The sequence below is a fragment of the Podarcis muralis genome, chromosome 1 (genome assembly GCF_964188315.1).
Source record: "Podarcis muralis chromosome 1, rPodMur119.hap1.1, whole genome shotgun sequence".
NCBI lineage: Eukaryota > Metazoa > Chordata > Lepidosauria > Squamata > Lacertidae > Podarcis > Podarcis muralis.
Genome location: NC_135655.1, coordinates 12,826,360 through 12,845,957, shown reverse-complemented (window position 1 = coordinate 12,845,957; position 19,598 = coordinate 12,826,360). Strand labels below are relative to the sequence as shown.

General features: G+C 42.9%; 1 protein-coding gene across 4 annotated transcripts in view; it reads left to right on the top strand.

Moving 5' to 3' along the window:
- Window positions 1-19,598, top strand: part of AHNAK2 (AHNAK nucleoprotein 2) — a 74,431-nt gene that overhangs the window by 31,055 nt on the left and 23,778 nt on the right. For all 4 annotated transcript variants that reach the window (XM_077923509.1, XM_077923497.1, XM_077923503.1 and 1 more), the window contains exons 2-6: window positions 8,335-8,402; window positions 11,937-12,032; window positions 12,984-13,046; window positions 14,379-14,520; window positions 15,634-15,815. In XM_077923509.1, the coding sequence (XP_077779635.1) occupies window positions 13,032-13,046; window positions 14,379-14,520; window positions 15,634-15,815 (339 nt within the window). In that variant the 5' untranslated portion in view covers window positions 8,335-8,402; window positions 11,937-12,032; window positions 12,984-13,031. The remainder of the gene's footprint in view (window positions 1-8,334; window positions 8,403-11,936; window positions 12,033-12,983; window positions 13,047-14,378; window positions 14,521-15,633; window positions 15,816-19,598) is intronic.

Genomic DNA, 19,598 nt, shown 5'->3' with positions numbered 1-19,598 from the left:
AACCAAGGTGTGCTTTCCCATAGCAGCGGGGGACTCAATTTACAAATGGAACACACTCGACAGGAAGCAGAACATGTTCTGCTTCCAAGGCAAAGTTCACAAACCAAAACACCTACTTCCAGGTTTGCAGGGTTTTTAATCCAAGTTGTTCATAAACTAAGCTGTTCTTAAACCAAGGTACCACTGTACAGTGGTATCTTGGGTTAAGAACTTAATTCGTTCTGGAGGTCCGTTCTTAACCTGAAACTGTTCTTAACCTGAAGCACCACTTTAGCTAATGGGGCCTCCCGCTGCCGCTGCTGTGCGATTTCTGTTCTCATCCTGAAGCAAAGTTCTTAACCCGACGTACTATTTCTGAGTTAGCAGAGTCTGTAACCTGAAGCATATGTAACCCGAGGTACCACTGTACTAGGGTAAAGTGTGTGCATATAACTGTATATATTCATGCATAAAACATGCAAAAGTTCATTATATCGGCAAGTCCTAGGCTCTGTGGTTTAACCCACAGCGCCACCCATCAGCACCTAAATAAGCAGGCCATGAGGGATGCAGCTGGAAGCACCTCTCCATGCAGTACAAAGCTTCCTCTTTCAATTTCTGCGGGTCACAAGGCTAGGCCAAGGTGATTTTTTTCAGGTCAGCTTGCAACCCCATCTGCTCATGAGCAATTGCAAAGTGTGCTTCTGTCAGCATTGAGTCACTACAGAGAACACACACACACAGCACCAGAGAGAGTTTTCCAGACAAATAGGACTTTTATTTCTATTCAAGGACAGATTTGAACTCTGGTAGCTCCTTTTCTCTATAAATTAAAGGGCTGATTCTACCAATTGTCTAAACTCATGATTCCCATAAATACCTTGTCTCCAAGCTTCCTTATTAAATGCCTGGTTCTCATTGCCAAGCAAGTGTCAGGGTTTTCGTTTTGTTTTTTTGCAAGCAGTCATGCCATTTATGGTGATTTTTACACAGAGGCTAGATGTTTCTTCTCTAGAAACATCACCAATAAAACCAACAGACTCGTGACAACTTCTAAACTTACAGAAGTACATAACTCCCCCAACCGCCTGATTTCTCTGATCTTGTCAGAGTTCCTCTCAGCGTGGCTAATAACAAACTGTTGGTCTGGTCTAAAATAAAAGGCACCTCTTAGGACAGGGAGGAATGGACATGGGAGGGAGACCAAAGCCTTAAGCTTTCATAAACACTGTTCCGTGAAAATCTTGTGCCATAATGTAGTTTGTTACATCTTTAAGGTGCCAAAATACAGTTGAATGTGCAAAAATGCACAGAGCTATAATTTCCAGAGTGCTTTAACAATCCGTACTCCTTCTCAGGGAACTCTGAGAATTGTAGCTTTGTGAAGGGAATGTTGTTGTTTAGTCATTTAGTCATGTCCGACTCCTTGTGACCCCATGGATCAGTGTACGCCAGGCACTCCTGTCTTCCACTGCCTCCCGCAGTTTGGTCAAACTCATGCTGGTAGCTTGGAGAACACTGTCCAACCATCTCGTCCTCTGTCGTCCCCTTTTCCTTGTGCCCTCAATCTTTCCCAACATCAGGGTCTTTTCCAGGGAGTCTTCTCTTCTCATTAGGTGGCCAAAGTATTGGAGCCTCAGCTTCAGGATCTGTCCTTCCAGTGAGCACTCAGGGCTGATTTCCTTCAGAATGGAGAGGTTGGATCTTCTTGCAGTCCATGGGACTCTCAAGAGTTTTCTTGGCAGGGATACTGGAGTGGCTTGCTGGTTCCTGCTCCAGGTGGATCACGTTTGGTCAAAACTCTCCACTATGACCTGTCCATCTTGGGTGCCCTGCTCGGCATAGTTCATAGTTTCAAGCCCCTTTGCCACGGCAAGGCAGTGATCCATGAAGGGGGTGAAGGGAATAGGGGTCTCCTAACAACGCTCAGAGACTACAATTCCCAGGATTCTTTGGGGGAGGGCCTGAATGGTTAAAGAGGCATGATACTGCTTTAAATGTGCTGTGGCAGATGGGACCTTTGAGTGTGTTTACCCAGCTGTCCTTGAGCTGTAACAGTGTCTCTTGCTTGGATGAAGAGGGTGTGCACCTAGAAACCGCTGGCTTCTGTGTAGCTGGAATGTGGCCTCTTGCACAAGGGTAGCCCATTGGTTGCATCCCACATTTTTACCTCTGGGAATTCCCACTGTGTTTTGGCCAGGCCCAGCATTCACATGTGGGCGCCCATGAAGGTTGCATCCAAGGAGATACTTTAGTCGGGCAGGAAAAGGCCCCACCTCCACCCCTGTACTAGACTCTAGCTGAAACAGAAGCACGAGGGCTGTCTTAAAGCGCTTCTCAAAAGTGCTGTTTGAAACAGCCACATACATCTTTCATGTAAAGGAGAAGGGGGCAGATGCTTCAAACAGCACTTTTGCAAAAGGCTTTAAACTGCACATTTGGCAGGTGTGCACATCCCTGTCCCCTTTTCAATCCTGTGATGACATAATGCTGTCATGTGATTGGCAGGTTGTTAAATATGGTCCACGGGGTTCGTCCCGAAACAATAAGGCTCCACCCACACCCATGCTAAAGGATAGGGAATAAGATGATCAACCACATCTAATTGACATATTTATTAGTCAGCAATCTCTTGTTTGGCCTTCAGAGATGGAATACATTGGCATAGAAATGATCATTCAACAGAACACCCATGAGTCATTCAAAAAGCACTTTTTTTTAGTGAGGATTTCATTTGACCAAGTGTGATATCAGTTCCCTCATGGGACAAATCCAGTCATAAGTAATTGTTTGACATTTCCCCGTTAACAATGGACACAAGTGTGCAGCTAATACATTGGGAATGTGGCAGGATGGAGAGAGGCGAAGCAAATTCTGAATAACAAATTACCAGCAACAGTTGCACAGCTTCTAGAACAGGAGAGGGAGTATTTTTTCAGCCTGGGGTCCACCTTCCCTTCTTTTTGTGGGGCCAGAGGCAAAAGTGCGTGGAACAATGGATGTGACTGTATCCCTTGTACAAAAGGCTGTGATTCAGCCACACAAAATTCAGAGGTCTCTACTCACATACACTCTTCTCCATCCTCAGCCCAAGCGTTATCATTGCTCAAAGACAAATTCTAGTAAAATGTTTGAGAGGGCATGGATTGGGGCCAGTGAAGAGATGTGGCCTGGAAATAGGTGCGGTTGTGTGAGAGTCCCAATGGCCAGATAGAGAGCATGGAAGATCACATTTGGTTTTGGGATTGAGGTTCCACACCCCTGTTCCTAGGGATAACTATACAGTGGTACCTCGGGTTACATACGCTTCAGGTTACATACGCTTCAGGTTACATACTCCGCTTACCCAGAAATAGTGCTTCAGGTTAAGAGCTTTGCTTCAGGATGAGAACAGAAATCGTGCTCCGGCAGCGTGGTGGCAGCAGGAGGCCCCATTAGCTAAAGTGGTGCTTCAGGTTAAGAACAGTTTCAGGTTAAGAACGGAACTCCGGAACGAATTAAGTACTTAACCTGAGGTACCACTGTATAGCAAAATGTGATCTATACAGGATGGGGGGGGAACCTTGGCCCTCCAGATGTTTCTGGACTATCCCCTCAATGGTTGGCAATGATGGGAGTCTCATCTCAGTAACATCTGGAAAGCCAAATGTTTCCCACACCTGCTGTATGGCGACTGAGCCTCCAAAGTCAAGCTGATTTGCACTTTTGGTGAAATCGGGCAACAGCTAAGGGATGCACAGAAGCCCCTCTGTGAAACTTTACTTGCCAAAGCTCTTTTGGGTACCCATGGAATTGCTTATGGCACAATCCTAGAGCTATCTACTCACAAGTAAGCCCTGTTGAGTTTATTGGACTTTCCCCCCAAGTAGGTAGGAAGGCAGGCATAAGATTGCAGCCTTCGATGTTTCATCCGGGTTCCACACACATGTCTAAACATCCTTGAGATTGGGAGACCAATTGTGGCCCCACCTCGATTTAACACAATTAGAAGTTGCCATATACCTGCCAATGGGAGAGGAAGGAGAAACAAACCGGTGCTGCTTCCCCACCACCACCACCACCCCACCACCACCCCGTCTTCCACAAATGGGGAGTGGAAGTGACCTGTGACCCAGCAGATGTTTCCGTACTGCAGTTCCAACCATCCTTGACCATTAGCTATACTGGCCAAGGCTGATGGAATTTTGAGCCCAGAACATCTGAAGGGCCATAGACTTCCAACTTACAACACAGAACATCAATTCCCCCCCATTTAAATAGTATTTATGTATTTATATTAAATTTGTATACCGCTCTTCTTCCAAAGATCTCAAGGAGGTTCACAGCATAAACAAATATATAAAATAAAAACACAAAGGACATAATAAAAACAAGAACAAAACAAACCCATTACTACACCATCCCTTCCATTGAACACATTTTAAAGGACATAGTCTGTTAATCAGCCAAAGGTCTGGTTGAAGGGGAATGCTTTTGTCTGGCTCCTAAAGATGTATCATGAAGGCGCCAGACACGCCTCCTTGGGGAGAGCATGCCACAAATGGGGAGCCACTGCAAAAAAGACTCGTTCTTATATTGTCACCATCTGGACCTGTCATGGAGGAAGGACACAGAAGGGCCTGAGGTTATGATTGATGGGGAGAGGTGGTCATTGAATTAGCTGCCAGACTATAAAATGCTTTTATTATGGTTTAGCATAAGCTGAATCACATGTTCTAAATGGTGTCTCTTGAGCACTGTAGTCTCAGAAAGCAAGTCCATTGCGGTTTGCTTTGCTAACTGAAGATCTAAGAGCTCATGAAAATGTTGCATTTTGTGCTATTTTAATATAGTATTAGGTTGCTACTTCCATTTGTAATTGGAGCTAAAGACCCTGAACTCTGCAGGGAAAGCAGAAGATATTGAAATAAATTGATGTTGATGACATCAAGTGAGAAATCTTCGTACCACAGAGACAGCACATTTAGCCGACAGAGAGACAAAGATTGCTCATCCCAGATGATGCACTTGGGAAAAAGAAAGCAATTATATACATTCATACATCTCGCTCGCCATTCAGTTCTGCAAAGTGGCCCTGCAGATGTTGTTGGACTCCAGTTCCCATCAGCCCCAGAAAACATTGTAAATGGTCAGAGATTATAGGATTTGTAGTCCAAAATAAAAAATCTGGAGGGCTACAGGTTGCCCAACCCCAATCTAAATAAGAGATAACATTTAAATACTGCATATACACACGTCCTCTTTTGTCTTCTCTCTCTCTCTCTCTCTCTCTCTCTCTCTCTCTCTCTCTCTCTCTCTCTCCGTGTGTGTGGGTGTATCGGTGGGTGTGCGTGTGTGATAGTCTTATGATATTTAAATGTTCTTCTGATCTGTCTTAACGCCTACAGACTTCTTTCAAAACTATTCCCTTGTTTTGAAAGCAGTCCAGTGGCTACTGGAAATAGTTACAGCCACAAATTCCATCAATGCCTCTCAGAAGGAGGTTGACACAAAGCATCAATTGTCAGAGATTTATGTAAGGAGTGAAAACTCTGGAAATGTTGGCTGCATTGAAAAGTGACTAACCAGAGTGAGAATTTTTACGTGTAATTCTGTGTATAGGAAAAGAAGCGAGATATGCTCAATGTGTGGTGTGGTTCGTTCTGATTTCCGGAAGCCTGTTTTTGAGCCCCTTGTGGTGTGAGGCTGCTTAGTCACAGAACAGAACAGCTGATGGAGAAAACCAATTCATATTCAGTCCTGCAAAGCCACTCACCAGGAAGAAAATGCCACAGATTCATCCATACCGTTCATTTCATGTGGATTGTAAGATTCCCAGCTCTCTGTTGACCATATTACTTTCTCCTCCAAATCACTGCCTTCCCACATTTGCCCCTCTCTCAATCCATATTCTCTCATACCCTGTCCTTTTCATAGTATCTCTAGTATGAAAAAATCCAGAGGTCAGGAAGCTTACTATCCACGTTAAACAACAGTATGGCTGGGCCCTGAGTAGATAGCCCATGTGATGTTTCATCAGTAGCTCAAATCCGTGCCATTTGTGATCCAGCCAGAGCACACCAGCCTTGTATCTTGAGCTATGGTGCAGACAGGGAACCGTTCTGGGCAACGTCCCAGGGGCCACATGCTGCTGGTGGAAGGGGCAGAGGGAAAAGTGGGGCTGAGCAACAAATGTGAGTTTCACCTTTGGACAGCAGGCTAGTTTCTTCTTCACTCACATGCCTCTCTGCCCTTCATCCAGGAAAGCAAAAAGCATCATCAGTGATCAAGGTCCTATAGTAGTACGGCTAAATCGCTCAAGGAGGGGTCAAAGCAGGGTTGTGGCTAGGAACAGATAGAGAAACATGTGGACGTAACCTTCCCCATCCCCGTCTTGCATAAAGGTAAAGGGATCCCTCACCATTAGGTCCAGTCGTGGCTGACTCTGGGGTTGCAGTACTCATCTTGCTTTACTGGCCAAGGGAGCCGGTGTACAGCTTCCAGGTCATGTGGCCAGCATGACTAAGCCGCTTCTGGCGAACCAGAGCAGTGCACGGAAACACCGTTTACCTTCCCGCCTGAGTGGTACCTATTTATCTACTTGCACTTTGCCGTGCTTTCGAACTACTAGGTTGACAGGAGCAGGGACCGAGCAACAGGAGCTCACCTCATCATGGGGATTCGAACCGCCGACCTTCTGATTGGCAAGCCCTAGGCTCTGTGGTTTAACCCACAGCGCCACCCGTGTCAAATCTCCTGATTTTGCAGTCCCAGGGAAACAGCAAAGAAGTTCAACATGTCCACGCTGGAGAGCTGCATTCCCCGAGGTGTGCAGGCTTGCTTCAGTCAGTGGTTCTCAGAGAGCAAGTCAAGAGAACCCCAAATGGGCAGTCCCTTCCATTTGTTTTCTCACTTTCCAACAAGTATATACCTTGAGTCTTCCAGAATGCAGCAACCTAAACCATTGGTACAATACAGGAAGCTGTATGTTCTTTCTTCGTTCCTTGCGTTGACTGTTTTTCGGCAAGAAGTCATTTGTTTCAACCAACCTATCAGGAGCACATATAAACTAGTTACATAGATTTGTTTTTATTTTGTTAAATTTATTTGTATGTCATTGGTAATTGTTTTATATCATTTTATGTAGATAGATAATTTATTACCATTAAAGACCAGCTCACATAACAATAAAAACAGTGTTCATAAAGATAAAATATACAATCGGAGCAGATTGCAGCAATAGCTCATGAGTTAAAATTGAGATATATACAGACACCTGTACAACTGAGATTTGGGCTACTGTAAAAAAATTGACCCTGAGGCGCCCCAAAGGGCAACTTCAGCATTTTCCTAGCAAGCTATTTTATTCTAGAGGATGATCTGTGCCTACAAATTTGGGTGCAGAATCTGGCTACCAGCCAGGTCGTCTTATGATCTTTGCCTAAGAGGAGAGAATTAAGTTTAGACTTGTCTGAAAGATCGGTGAACGTCTTCAGCAAAGGATCAATGGTGTCTCTACGAATCTCAACACAAAAAGGGCATCTAAAAATATGTATGTTATATCATTTTATGTACAGCAGTTAGGGGTTTTTTAATTAAGCTTTTTATGAATTCCTTTTTTATAAAAAAAATAACAAATTGACATAACCCTCTAAATTCTCCCAGGCTTTTGCACTTCAGAGAAATCCTTATCTGTGGACCCAAATGACTCTATTTGCTTTGAGATGTAAATCCCTGGAACTGGATTTAAAGTGAGCTTTTCCAGATGGGATGTTCTGTCATTTTTCTCCTCTGTTCTCACTTGACGCTGCCCAGGAGCACAGAAGTGTCCAATCTTGGGTTTATGTCTGGCCGGGTGTGAATGGGTTAACTACCTGAAAAGTCAACATTTCTCGACTTCATTTTTTTAATTGTTCATTTAATTTTTAATTTAATTGAGCATTTACTGTTCCCAACCCTAACCATGTGGAAAGCCATCTAATTAGACTTTAATTTGATTTTGACTTGTTTTTAGGAGGTAATTTAGTTATTGTTTGATTTTATACCAATGTTATATATCTGATGTTAGCCGCCCTGAGCCTGACTTTGGCCGGGGAGGGCAGGATATAAATAAAAGATTATGATTATGATTATTATTTTAAAAAGCAGGCACCATTCAGAAAGAAGGGGGTGTTCACATGTTGCATTCAACGAGTGTATGAGGGCCACCTGGTATTATGCTTGAGTAGTTGCCCATGGTGCCCACAGGTGGATCAGGACCATGTTGCTTTGGTTTTGGGGCATATTTCAATTCCATATCTATCATGAGGTTAATAACCTTTGTTTTTCACTGCTGTGGGTGGGACAATTGTTTGATGGCTTGTTTGATCATTCCAGCTTCGGGGAGACAACTCAGACCAGAAGACACTGAGGCTGACGGCGAGGCTGATGCAGAAGATGACTCTGTGAGTAACACCCAACAGTTTTGCAGCCACCACTGAGATTTCTCAGCATCTTTTCCTTTATGACAAGAGCTAAGAAGATCAAGAAGTCAAACTAAAGCCTGAGTTTAATTCACAAACCATACTGACTCCCTTTTACGCCCAGAACTAGAATAGAAAATGCAATTTTATTTGAAAGTCTCCAGTCCATATTAAATGTAACCCAGAGCAGAAACCTAAAAATTGGGATGTGACTGCCTGGTACTTAAAAATAGTAAAGGTAAAGGGACCCCTGACCATTAGGTCCAGTCGTGGCCGACTCTGGGGTTGCAGCGCTCATCTCGCTTTATTGGCCGAGGGAGCCGGTGTGCAGCTTCTGGGTCATGTGGCCAGCATGACTAACCCGCTTCTGGTGAACCAGAGCAGTGCACAGAAACACCGTTTACCTTCCGGCTGGAGCAGTACCTATTTATCTACTTGCACTTTGACATGCTTTCGAACTGCTAGGTTGGCAGGAGCAGGGACCGAGCAACAGGAGCTCACCCTGTTGCAGGGATTTGAACCGCCGACCTTCTGATCGGCAAGCCCTAGGCTCTGTGGTTTAACCCACAGCGCCACCCGTCTCCCTTTTTGTACTTAAAAATGTTGTTTAGTCGTTTAGTCGTGTCCGACTCTTCGTGACCCCATGGACCAGAGCACGCCAGGCACTCCTGTCTTCCACCACCTCCCGCAGTTTGGTCAGGCTCATGTTTGTAGCTTCGAGAACACTATCCAACCATCTCATCCTCTGTCGTCCCCTTCTCCTTGTGCCCTCCATCTTTCCCAACATCAGGGTCTTTTCCAGGGAGTCTTCTCTTCTCATGAGGTGGCCAAAGTATTGGAGCCTCAACTTCACGATCTGTCCTTCCAGTGAGCACTCAGGTCTGATTTCCTTAAGAATGGATGCGTTTGATCTTCTTGCAGTCCATGGGACTCTCAAGAGTTTCCTCCAGCACCATAATTCAAAAGCATCAATTCTTCGGCGATCAGCCTTCTTTATGGTCCAGCTCTCACTTCCATACATCACTACTGGGAAAACCATGACTTTAACTATACGGACCTTTGTTGGTAAGGTGATGTCTCTACTTTTTAAGATGTTGTCTAGATTTGCCATCGCCTTTCTCCCAAGGAGCAGGCGTCTTTTAATTTCGTGACTGCTGTCACCATCTGCAGTGATCATGGAGCCCAAGAAAATAAAATCTCTCACTGCCTCCATTTCTTCCCCTTCTATTTGCCAGGAGGTGATGGGACCAGTGGCCATGATCTTCGTTTTTTTGATGTTGAGCTTCAGACCATATTTTGCGCTCTCCTCTTTCACCCTCATTAAAAGGTTCTTTAATTCCTCCTCACTTTCTGCCATCAAGGTTGTGTCATCTGCATATCTGAGGTTGTTGATATTTCTTCCGGCGATCTTAATTCCGGCTTGGGATTCATCCAGCCCAGCCTTTCGCATGATGAATTCTGCATATAAGTTAAATAAGCAGGGGGACAATATACAGCCTTGTCGTACTCCTTTCCCAATTTTGAACCAATCAGTTGTTCCATATCCAGTTCTAACTGTAGCTTCTTGTCCCACATAGAGATTTCTCAGGAGACAGATGAGGTGATCAGGCACTCCCATTTCTTTAAGAACTTGCCATAGTTTGCTGTGGTCCACACAGTCAAAGGCTTTTGCATAGTCAATGAAGCAGAAGTAGATGTCTTTCTGGAACTCTCTAGCTTTCTCCATAATCCAGCGCATGTTTGCAATTTGGTCTCTGGTTCCTCTGCCTCTTCTAAATCCAGCTTGCACTTCTGGGAGTTCTCGGTCCACATACTGCTTAAGCCTGCCTTGTAGAATTTTAAGCATAACCTTGCTAGCGTGTGAAATAAGTGCAATTGTGCGGTAGTTGGAGCATTCTTTGGCACTTCCCTTCTTTGGGATTGGGATGTAGACTGATCTTCTCCAATCTTCTGGCCACTGCTGAGTTTTCCAAATTTGCTGGCATATTGAGTGTAGCACCTTAACAGCATCATCTTTTAAAATTTTAAATAATTCAGCTGGAATATCATCACTTCCACTGGCCTTGTTATTAGCAATGCTTTCTAAGGCCCATTTGACTTCACTTTCCAGGATGTCTGGCTCAAGGTCAGCAACCACACTACCTGGGGTATACGAGACATCAATTTCTTTCTGGTATAGTTCCTCTGTGTATTCTTGCCACCTCTTCTTGATGTCTTCTGCTTCTGTTAGGTCCTTTCCACTTTTGTCTTTTATTATGGTAATCTTTGTACGAAATGTTCCTTTCATATCTCCGTACTTAAAAATACTCAGGGCTAAAGCCCATGGCGCATATTTGCCTCTGGGCAAATGAAGATGGCTGATGGGATCTTACCTGTGCTGCATTATACAGCACACCTGTTTAAAAGTGTGAGGGGCTTGGGTTGAGCTGTGAAGGGATAGACAAAGGGTTGGATGAGGTGTAATATAAAGGGGTTTTTGTCAGTTGTAAAGGAGGAGTGGTGTGAGGAAAGTGGGGGTTTGGCAAAGGGATTGGTGAGTAGGTGGGGTTGGCGAACAGAAGCGGCAGCCCCAGTTATATGTAATAAATAATGGTTTGCATAGTCAATTTGAAAATTTTGGCTGTGGAAAAAAAAGAAGTTAGGTATGTCCGAAGAGTCCTGCTGGATCTGCTGAAAAATCCACCGTTATGTCAGTGGCCAACAAATGACTCTTAAAAACTCACAGCCCTGGTATGAAGGCATATGGCCTCTCCCACTGTTTGCCCCCAGGAAATGTCATTCACAGGCATACCACCTTTGATCCTGGTTTTACTGCCACTCCTTTACAGATACACATCTAATTCTTTTTTTAGTTTTGTCAGATTTTGCTGTGGGGAAGGTGATGCAATGAATTCAAAGGATTCCCTTCCTCTGCTGCTTCCTCTGCTTAAATTAGGGATGGGGAACATTTTTTAAGCCAGTGGCCACATTCCATCAGGAAAAGTGGGGGGAGGTTGCAAATGCGGGGGAGGGAGAGAGCTAAGGGTGGACAGAGCTGCAGCCAAAAGTGGGCAGGGATACCGTAAGCTCTCTCTTTTGCCACCTCTTATCTGGAAATGTCTGGCTTCTGTGCTGGGCACTAAGAAAGAGGCTCGTATTCCTCAGCACCCATTGCAGAAACACAGTGGGCTGTCAGAGGAACAATAGAGTGACCTTGGGGGTAGAGGCTAGGAGGAGAAACCGAGACTGGGAAGGAAGGAATGCAGGCTAGACAAAAACCTACCATGCACCAGATCCTTGGCCCTGATTTAAACTCTTCAAATTGGCAGCGTCCATTTTTCATCAAGTAATATTGAATAGGGGGTACCTGTTGATGGTGGAAGGGGCTCCCTTGAGACTGCCTCCCTTCATTGGGGGGGTTTTAAGCAGAGGTTGGATGGCCATCTGTCATGGATGCTTCAGTTGAGATTCCTGCATTGGGTTCTTTTCCAACTCTACAATTCAATACTAAATTCTGTTGTTGTTCCACTCCTACAGGTCGACGAAGTGACAACTGAAAACATACGACCAAGACCACAAGGATCCTCTCCTGTTTATGAGTATTGCATAGAAGATGAATATTTTAACAAAAAGGCAAGACGTGACACAATGGGATTTTGTCTTTCACTGTTTCGCTAGTGTCAAATTCTCAGTTCTTTTGGACCATCGAGACAATGGCTTCCTTAGCCCTTTGAAGTTAAAGGCAAAACTGGCATCTGTTGGCTATGGGGAGAACCACCTGTTCTTTCCCCAAAGAATGCCCCATGCAAGACACTACATAATGACATAGTGTTGTCCCAAATTCTAGAGGGAAAGCCAATGGACCATTAAGGCAGCTAAGCCCTGCAAGGAAAGAGTGGTGGTGCTTTATAATCGCCATGATTATAAAGATAAGCCATCCCTCACTTGGCTGAATACTTGGCTGAGTACTTTGGCCCTGCCCTAGATAAAACCATTGAAACGAAGCATATATGGCCAGCTGGAACATCTGAGCAAATAAAAGTGTATTTGCCTGGTGACAAAATGGCCCTATAGTTTATTTGCATTTTATGTACTATTTATTTTGGACAATTCATATACTGCTTAATTACACCTTCATTGCATATCTTTAGGCACCATGTGCCTCTTCACCCACCCAAATCTTTGGCTAATTAAACAATGTAGGGCCTTTTAAACTAAACTTACTGTTTTCTGTCTATTATGTTATGTATTTTTGTGTTCTTATGATCTTATGATCCTTGAATGAAATGCAGTATATAAATGTGAATAAATAGGTTTTTTCCCTGGTCCCTGTGTGTGGGTGTGTACACACACATACATATATACCTTTGAAGTCTGAATAGAGGTGATAATTGTGTGCAGATAACTGATTATCTCATATTTCAGAACCCTTGAAATGAATTGTCCAGCTATTGTTAACTGCAGTGCCACTCCCACCACAGAAAAAGAGCTAGTGAGACTACAGAATGACAGATGTGTGAGAAGTTTGGCATGATCTGTGCAAATCCATTTTAGCTAACTTAAAAATTACACCTGTGTTTGCAGCTTCAGCAAGATATAGAGAACAGACAAAGACGGGATTCTTCTATCAAAATGAGTGATTCACAGGTGAGCTTAAGGTGTCTGATAAACACCAGGTACGCCCTTCTGTACAGAAGAGCATTGTTTCGGAGCTCTTCAAACTGAATGATCTTCTCATTGATACCTGTCCCTGGAAGGGAATGCAACCACAGATTTACAAATACAAGCATTAACTGTTACTTGCCAAAGAATACTTCCCAAACTGGTTCCAGTTTGCGAAGCCACAGAGGGCCAGTCCATACAAGTCTTGGGTGTGTGTAAGTTGTATGTTTGGAAAATATGCATGTACAGATCCCTGCAGATAGGTACACACTCACACAACTCGGTCTACACATGGTGTGGGCGCATGTGGGTGCATGCCTGAGATATGCATTCAAGCCTCACTGCCTGTGTGAACCAGCCTATAAGCTTTCTGAAATGTTTCCCCAGTCTTTCAAGGGAGCTTGTGATAGACCAAAGTCCCCACCCACAGATTCTCACTTGTCACAGCGCTGAAGATTCTACATATACATATCCAGGGCTCTGTTGTACTCCATGCTAAGAATAATAATTAAATATCTATGTCCAGGACATCCAAGCACTGATGGATTCTGCAACCAATATTTGCATTATTTATTCTACAATGTTTTCTTTTCTGCTTAGTTTATTTTGGTGTTGCTTGTAATGGGATGGGAAGAGACATGGCCACTTTCCCCCTTGGAAGTCATCTGAAACTGGAAAACACTCTACCCGGAAAACCTTTATGTTGACTCTGAGTATGTGCAAATAAGCCCAGCAGTTCCACAGTTGTCAGTGTAGTTTGCTGCTTTCTGGATGCCAAGGGTTTCGGCTATTCAGTGTAATGTCACGCTGAAACCAAATTGTGTGGGAAGATCTCCACGTAGATTTTTCACAATCAATCAGACTGTTTACCCAAGTTACCTTGGGGTTCAATTAATTTGCTGTAGAGCAGCCACACCTGTGAAACGAAACAGGATATGCAGGTGGCTGGAGCTGCGAAGAATGATATTGATTATACCCGTTGTACACCTAAGTGAACATTCGTTTTTCAAAAGGAGCCGGATTTAATAATATTCAAAGCATTGCAATAGTGGTGCTACTGTCTCTGGATGAGAGACTACTGACTTGAGGCGCAGTTAGTGCTCTGTTTTGGTTTAAAACCTGGATAAGGAAACTTTTTAGCCTTTCAGGGGCTAGAACATTCTAGAAGCTTTTGTAAATCTACACAATGCGCAGAAGTGCGCCTTCGATGCAACCACCCTTCAGCTGATGTTTACATGTTATGACAGGAATGGCTTGACGTCTTCAACATACAGTACTAGAAATGAGTTTTGATAATGTACTTTTTGGTCCGACTAGGAATCTATGGAGGTTACCTTACAAACGGAAGTCGAATCTGGTGCAAGTGGATTTAGTGTGGCTGGTGGAGGAACTGAAGGATTATTTGTGAAGCAAGTGCTCAAAGAGTCCCCAGCATCAAAGTTATTCAGTCTGAGAGAAGGTACAGTAAAGTCTTATGTCACATTTATTTTAGTAAAATTAGCTATGAAAGTGAAACCTGGCCAGATGGGCGGGGTATAAATAAATTATTATTATTATTAACCTAATTAAAAAGTTAATTAAAATGTTGGTCAAATTTATGCAAACTTTTTTTTAAAAGCACATTGGACAATCTATAGAGGAGGAGACAGTGGGCTTTCTCTTTTTTAAACAAATGACTGAACAAATAACAGTAGAAGAGCCGGGACCAACCTACTTACAGTGCAATCCTATAAATGTCTACTTAGAAGTAAGCCTTATTGAATTTAATAGGCCTTACTCCCAGGCAAGCTGGTATAGGACTGCAGTCTTAGTCAATTGGCTGTGATCTAAAATTATCTTGACGGATAGCCAGCTGTAGCTGGAGGGCTTAGAATCTGTAAAAAAACAACTGTACAAATAAAATCCTGCTCATGAATGCTCACACAACCTAAGGGACAATTCAAATGATCAGATACAGCAGTTTTGTACTCCAGGGTGATCCTCACACACACGAGACAACAACCTGTTTGATGGTCACTTGCAACCTGGTTTTGTGAATGCATGCATAAAGTGCTTTCTCTGCAGGATTATCTGAAGATCTCTCTGAAAACCAGCTTGGCCACAATTCTGCATGCACAAGTTTGGGATGCTTGTTATTTTCATCATATGACCTGATTTCTTGCAGCAAGGAGAGCTCCGGTGTCCATGCAGAATTACTGTAACTGCAAATTCTATGCAAGATGTCAATACTAGCATTTATTTCTGGGAGATATTCTGTGTAAATATTTTCATGAGCAGGTTGTTGAATCAAGACAGTAGAATATGCGTTTTTTAATGGTACAACAGGCTCCTTTTCAACGGATTTAGAAATGGCCACATCATAGCTGTCAACGTTTCCCTTTTTTTAAGGGAAATTCCCTTATTCTGAATAGGATTCCTTGCAAGAAAAGAGAAAAGTTGACAGCTATGGCCCACGTGGGTGGGTGGGTGGGGTGTTTGCTGTTGTTGATAGATGTCTTTGCATAAACAAGGCATCGAATTAACGAGCCCGATCTTTTGACACCCAATTAGTTACTGCTGCCTCTTTTCACAGGTGACCAGCTTCTAAGTGCCACGATATTTTTCGATAATATCAAATATGAAGATGCACTCAAGATTCTGCAGTATTCCGAGCCGTACAAAGTACAGTTCAACCTCAAAAGAAAGCTCGCCAGGAAGGAAGATCTTGAAACAATGCATTTTGCAACGCAATCCAAAAAAGAAAAAATGAGTCAGGTAATGCACAGCTGTAAAATTACACTTCAGATCAAGGCATGGATCTTGGGGGAGGTATTAAACTGACCATCGCTCGTGTAATTTTAGGACAGTGGTCTAGATCCGGTGATATATTGGGCAAACTGAAAGGCATTTCTGCTAGACCAAGGTAGCCCTGTCAAATTTTCACAATTTTTTCAACCCCACTGCAGCGCCTCTCCACTCCATTGCTGCACCACACATTTCTCCAACAGTGAGCCAAGAAACCCCCATCATGCAAACTAACACCCACTCATCTGTCTCTGGATCCAACCTTCAGGGTTTTTTTTTTAGTGGAAGTTAAATTTGAGGGGATGCGGCCTTTGAGGCATTGAATTATTGAAGCCCTTTTTGTGTGTGTTCTTCAGTTTCTGTAAGAATGCAGAAAGCCTCTCAGAATAGGGTGCAATATCTCTCTCTCTCTCTCTCTCTCTCTCTCTCTCTGTGTGTGTGTGTGTGTGTGTGTGTGTATCACATTGGGTTGTCGGGAGTCTTTTTATTATAATTTATTTATTGAATTTTATACCGTCCTATACCTGGGGGAGGGGGTGGTCCTCAGGGCGGTTCGCAGAATGAAATCAAGATATAAAACCACAAGATAAATTGTAAAAATAAAAACATCACAATATCCCCCCCACACACACACATAAAAAAACACATTTTAAAAGGGCATAGGATGTCAGTCAAATGAACCAAAGGCCTGGTTAATGTCTTGAAGACTTTTTAATTCTTGAGCAGCCAGTCATTTAAATGTTTTTTGGGGGTGAGGATTACTACTTTTTAAATGTGCTTATATTGGTGTACACTGACCTGATGTTTCATGGGAGGGTAGTATGTAAATACTTTTATAAATAAAACAGATACATAAAGGGGGTATTTTTAAGCCCAAGGACAACTTTCCTTCATCGACAACTTCCTGAGGGACCTGACAGGCCAGCAGTACACAGGGCCTGAGGTAAAAGTGGGGGCCATAGACATACTTTGATGAGGAACATGGCTCTTTGTATAGCAGGCCACATTTTTATCCAAAGTATCAAATGTGGTGACAGTAATAATAATACAACAAAACAACAACACCACAAACTGGCTTAAAAGTATAAAACCAAATTTACTAGAATAATAGCTAGAATAGAGTTAGACTTGTAACCATTCAAACAACAAACATACTAAGGTGCCATGTGCAAGACAAAGCCTGGAGATACTGTAAACATGGAGTGGATAAATGTACAACTCTGTCTTAACAACGTAAACATTATACAGACTGGATAAATGAACCGTTCAACAAGTAACTTAAGTCCAGTCACAGAATGGCAACCCTGTGCCGCCACAACGGCAAGGGTAGCACACTGGGAGAATATGAAAAAGTTTCAAAATACAAAATCTTTACCTATTGAGGTAAAGATCTTTTTAAAAATAAATTGGCAAGAAAGTGGCAAGGAGTCGGTTGGTTTATTTATTTAAATGTCTCCTGCCTTTCAATCTTTGGTTCTCACAATGGCTTATTATACCACTTAAAATTTTATTGCAAACAAACAATAACAAAACAACAAGTATAGTTAAACAAAAACAACAAAAAACAGGCATTAAAAACAAGACAGTAAAACAAAACAAAAAACTATCAAAAGCCCAGGAAAACAGTTCTTCCTTGGTGCCTACAGACCATTTAAGGGGGCTGGACCAGATGACCCACAGGTTCCCTTCCAACTATACTATCCTATTCTAAAATAAACAAAATGTGGTAATTCCCCCGATGCTGTGCCACTATACCAATATGGGCTTCAACCTGGTGGCCACCCAATTGACTTCTGATGATAGGGATAGTTAGAGCTAAGCCTTCGACAAAGAACTTGGCCACCAGACAGTTTCATATGGGATAATGTCCGTTTCTCAATTTGGTGGCTGTGTTTCTGGAACCAATGAGAGGAAATAAATGGCAGAAGACTGCAATAGTTGCTACGATGAAACTGAAGAGGAATATTGTAACCGGAGGGCAAGAATGATGCCGAAAGCCAGGTGGAATCTGCACACGTATTTAAAAAATGCTGTGAAAACGCTTGTGTTTTTTTTAAAAAAAAAAGTTTTGAAAAATACATTGAATTTGCCATAGCTCACTGTTGCCATCTAGTGTCACATTTGTATAGTGCACTTAAAATGTTTTATTTGCAGCTGTATAGCTGAGTCCCCAGTCTAGCATCAACCTTTTGCTGTTGCATGCTAGTAAAGGCATTTCAGCCACACCAACTCGCATTATCCAACGTCTTAGCCTTTTGCCCCAAAGTGGAGTGGAGCCCTGGCCTCAGCAGTGCTGCTGACAGCATTTTGTTTTCTGAGGAGACAGAGCCTCCTCCTGTTCTGTTTGCATGTGGTCAGCTGCTGTAATACTAGGCCCTATCCCCAGGTTAATGGGTTCTGAGAAGCAGGCCTCCTGTCAGCAGCTTCACGTTTCAGGTGAATCACAGCGCTTGACAAGCTGAAGACAACTGGCATATTAGTATGGTACCTAAGGACACTTTCTTGGAGCAGAAGTATCCCCCCCCCCCCCCGAATTAATCGCTTCCTATGAAGCATCTCAAAGCAATTTCACGATACGATAAAAACCACAAACAGAACAGCTGGTTACGTAAAGACAGTTGAAACAATTGCTTATATAAAAGCAATTTAAACAATTGCACATAGAAAGCGATTCCAAATAAATATAAATACCAATTGGGATGAAAACCTCCACTTAGAAGGCTTGCGGAAAGAGGAAGGCCTTCAGCTGGCACAAAAAAAGACAATAAAAACCAGACCTGTCTGATAAGTGGAAGAAGTTCAGTGCGGCCACACTAAGGGCCTATTTCTGACATTGTGCAGAGTAGACATCCTAATCTGTGTTACAAACATAGAATTGTAGAGCTGGAAGGGACCCCCAGAGTTATCTAGTCCAACCCCCTGCAATGCAGGAATATGCAGATGGCCTATATATATAATAATATATAATGGTAATATTTTTATTTATACCCCACCCCAGGTTGCCTCAGGCACTCTGGGCGGCTTCCAACACACGAATAAATAATAATAAAACATCAAACATTAATAGTAACAATCAGATCCTATAGTACATAAAAAAGTCACAATAACTTTAAAATAAGAAATTTATATCAGATAAAGCACTATCCAATAATCCAATAGTAAACGGTAAAATTAAACACCAGCAGATAATAATTTAACGGTTTACACTTATCAATTCCAATAAAGAATTACTAATCTATAATCAATAAAATAACAGCAAATCGCAATGCATAAAATAACAGCAAACGCACAAAACCATGTAAAAGGGTCAAACTGAGAAACAAGGACACACAACTCAGTTTTTAAAAACTATCCCTGAACTCCTCTCTTCCCAGCTGCTTTTGCTGTTCTCACAGTCACGGTCTGGGAAAGGCTCTTGGGGATGGAGGTTGCGGCAAGGCAGGTGGAAAAGCCATTGCCTGCAGAAAGTCTCTTCCCCCCTCAGTTCTTCCTCTGGAGCAGAGCAGGTCTCCTATAAATATAGGTTGTGGTGACTTATGGAACACAATGCACACTCCAGTTGTGAGGTGCGAGGATGCAAGACCAAGGTCCTCTTACACAGGGCAGGCTTATTATACACCCTTGTGCAAATTATTTGAAACAAACAGTGTAGTTTATTGTACGAAACTCACATATACGTGTAGAAAACTCACATTAGTAGCGGACATGACCTCCACTATTTTTAAGCAGCATTTGAACACGGTTTGGCATGGA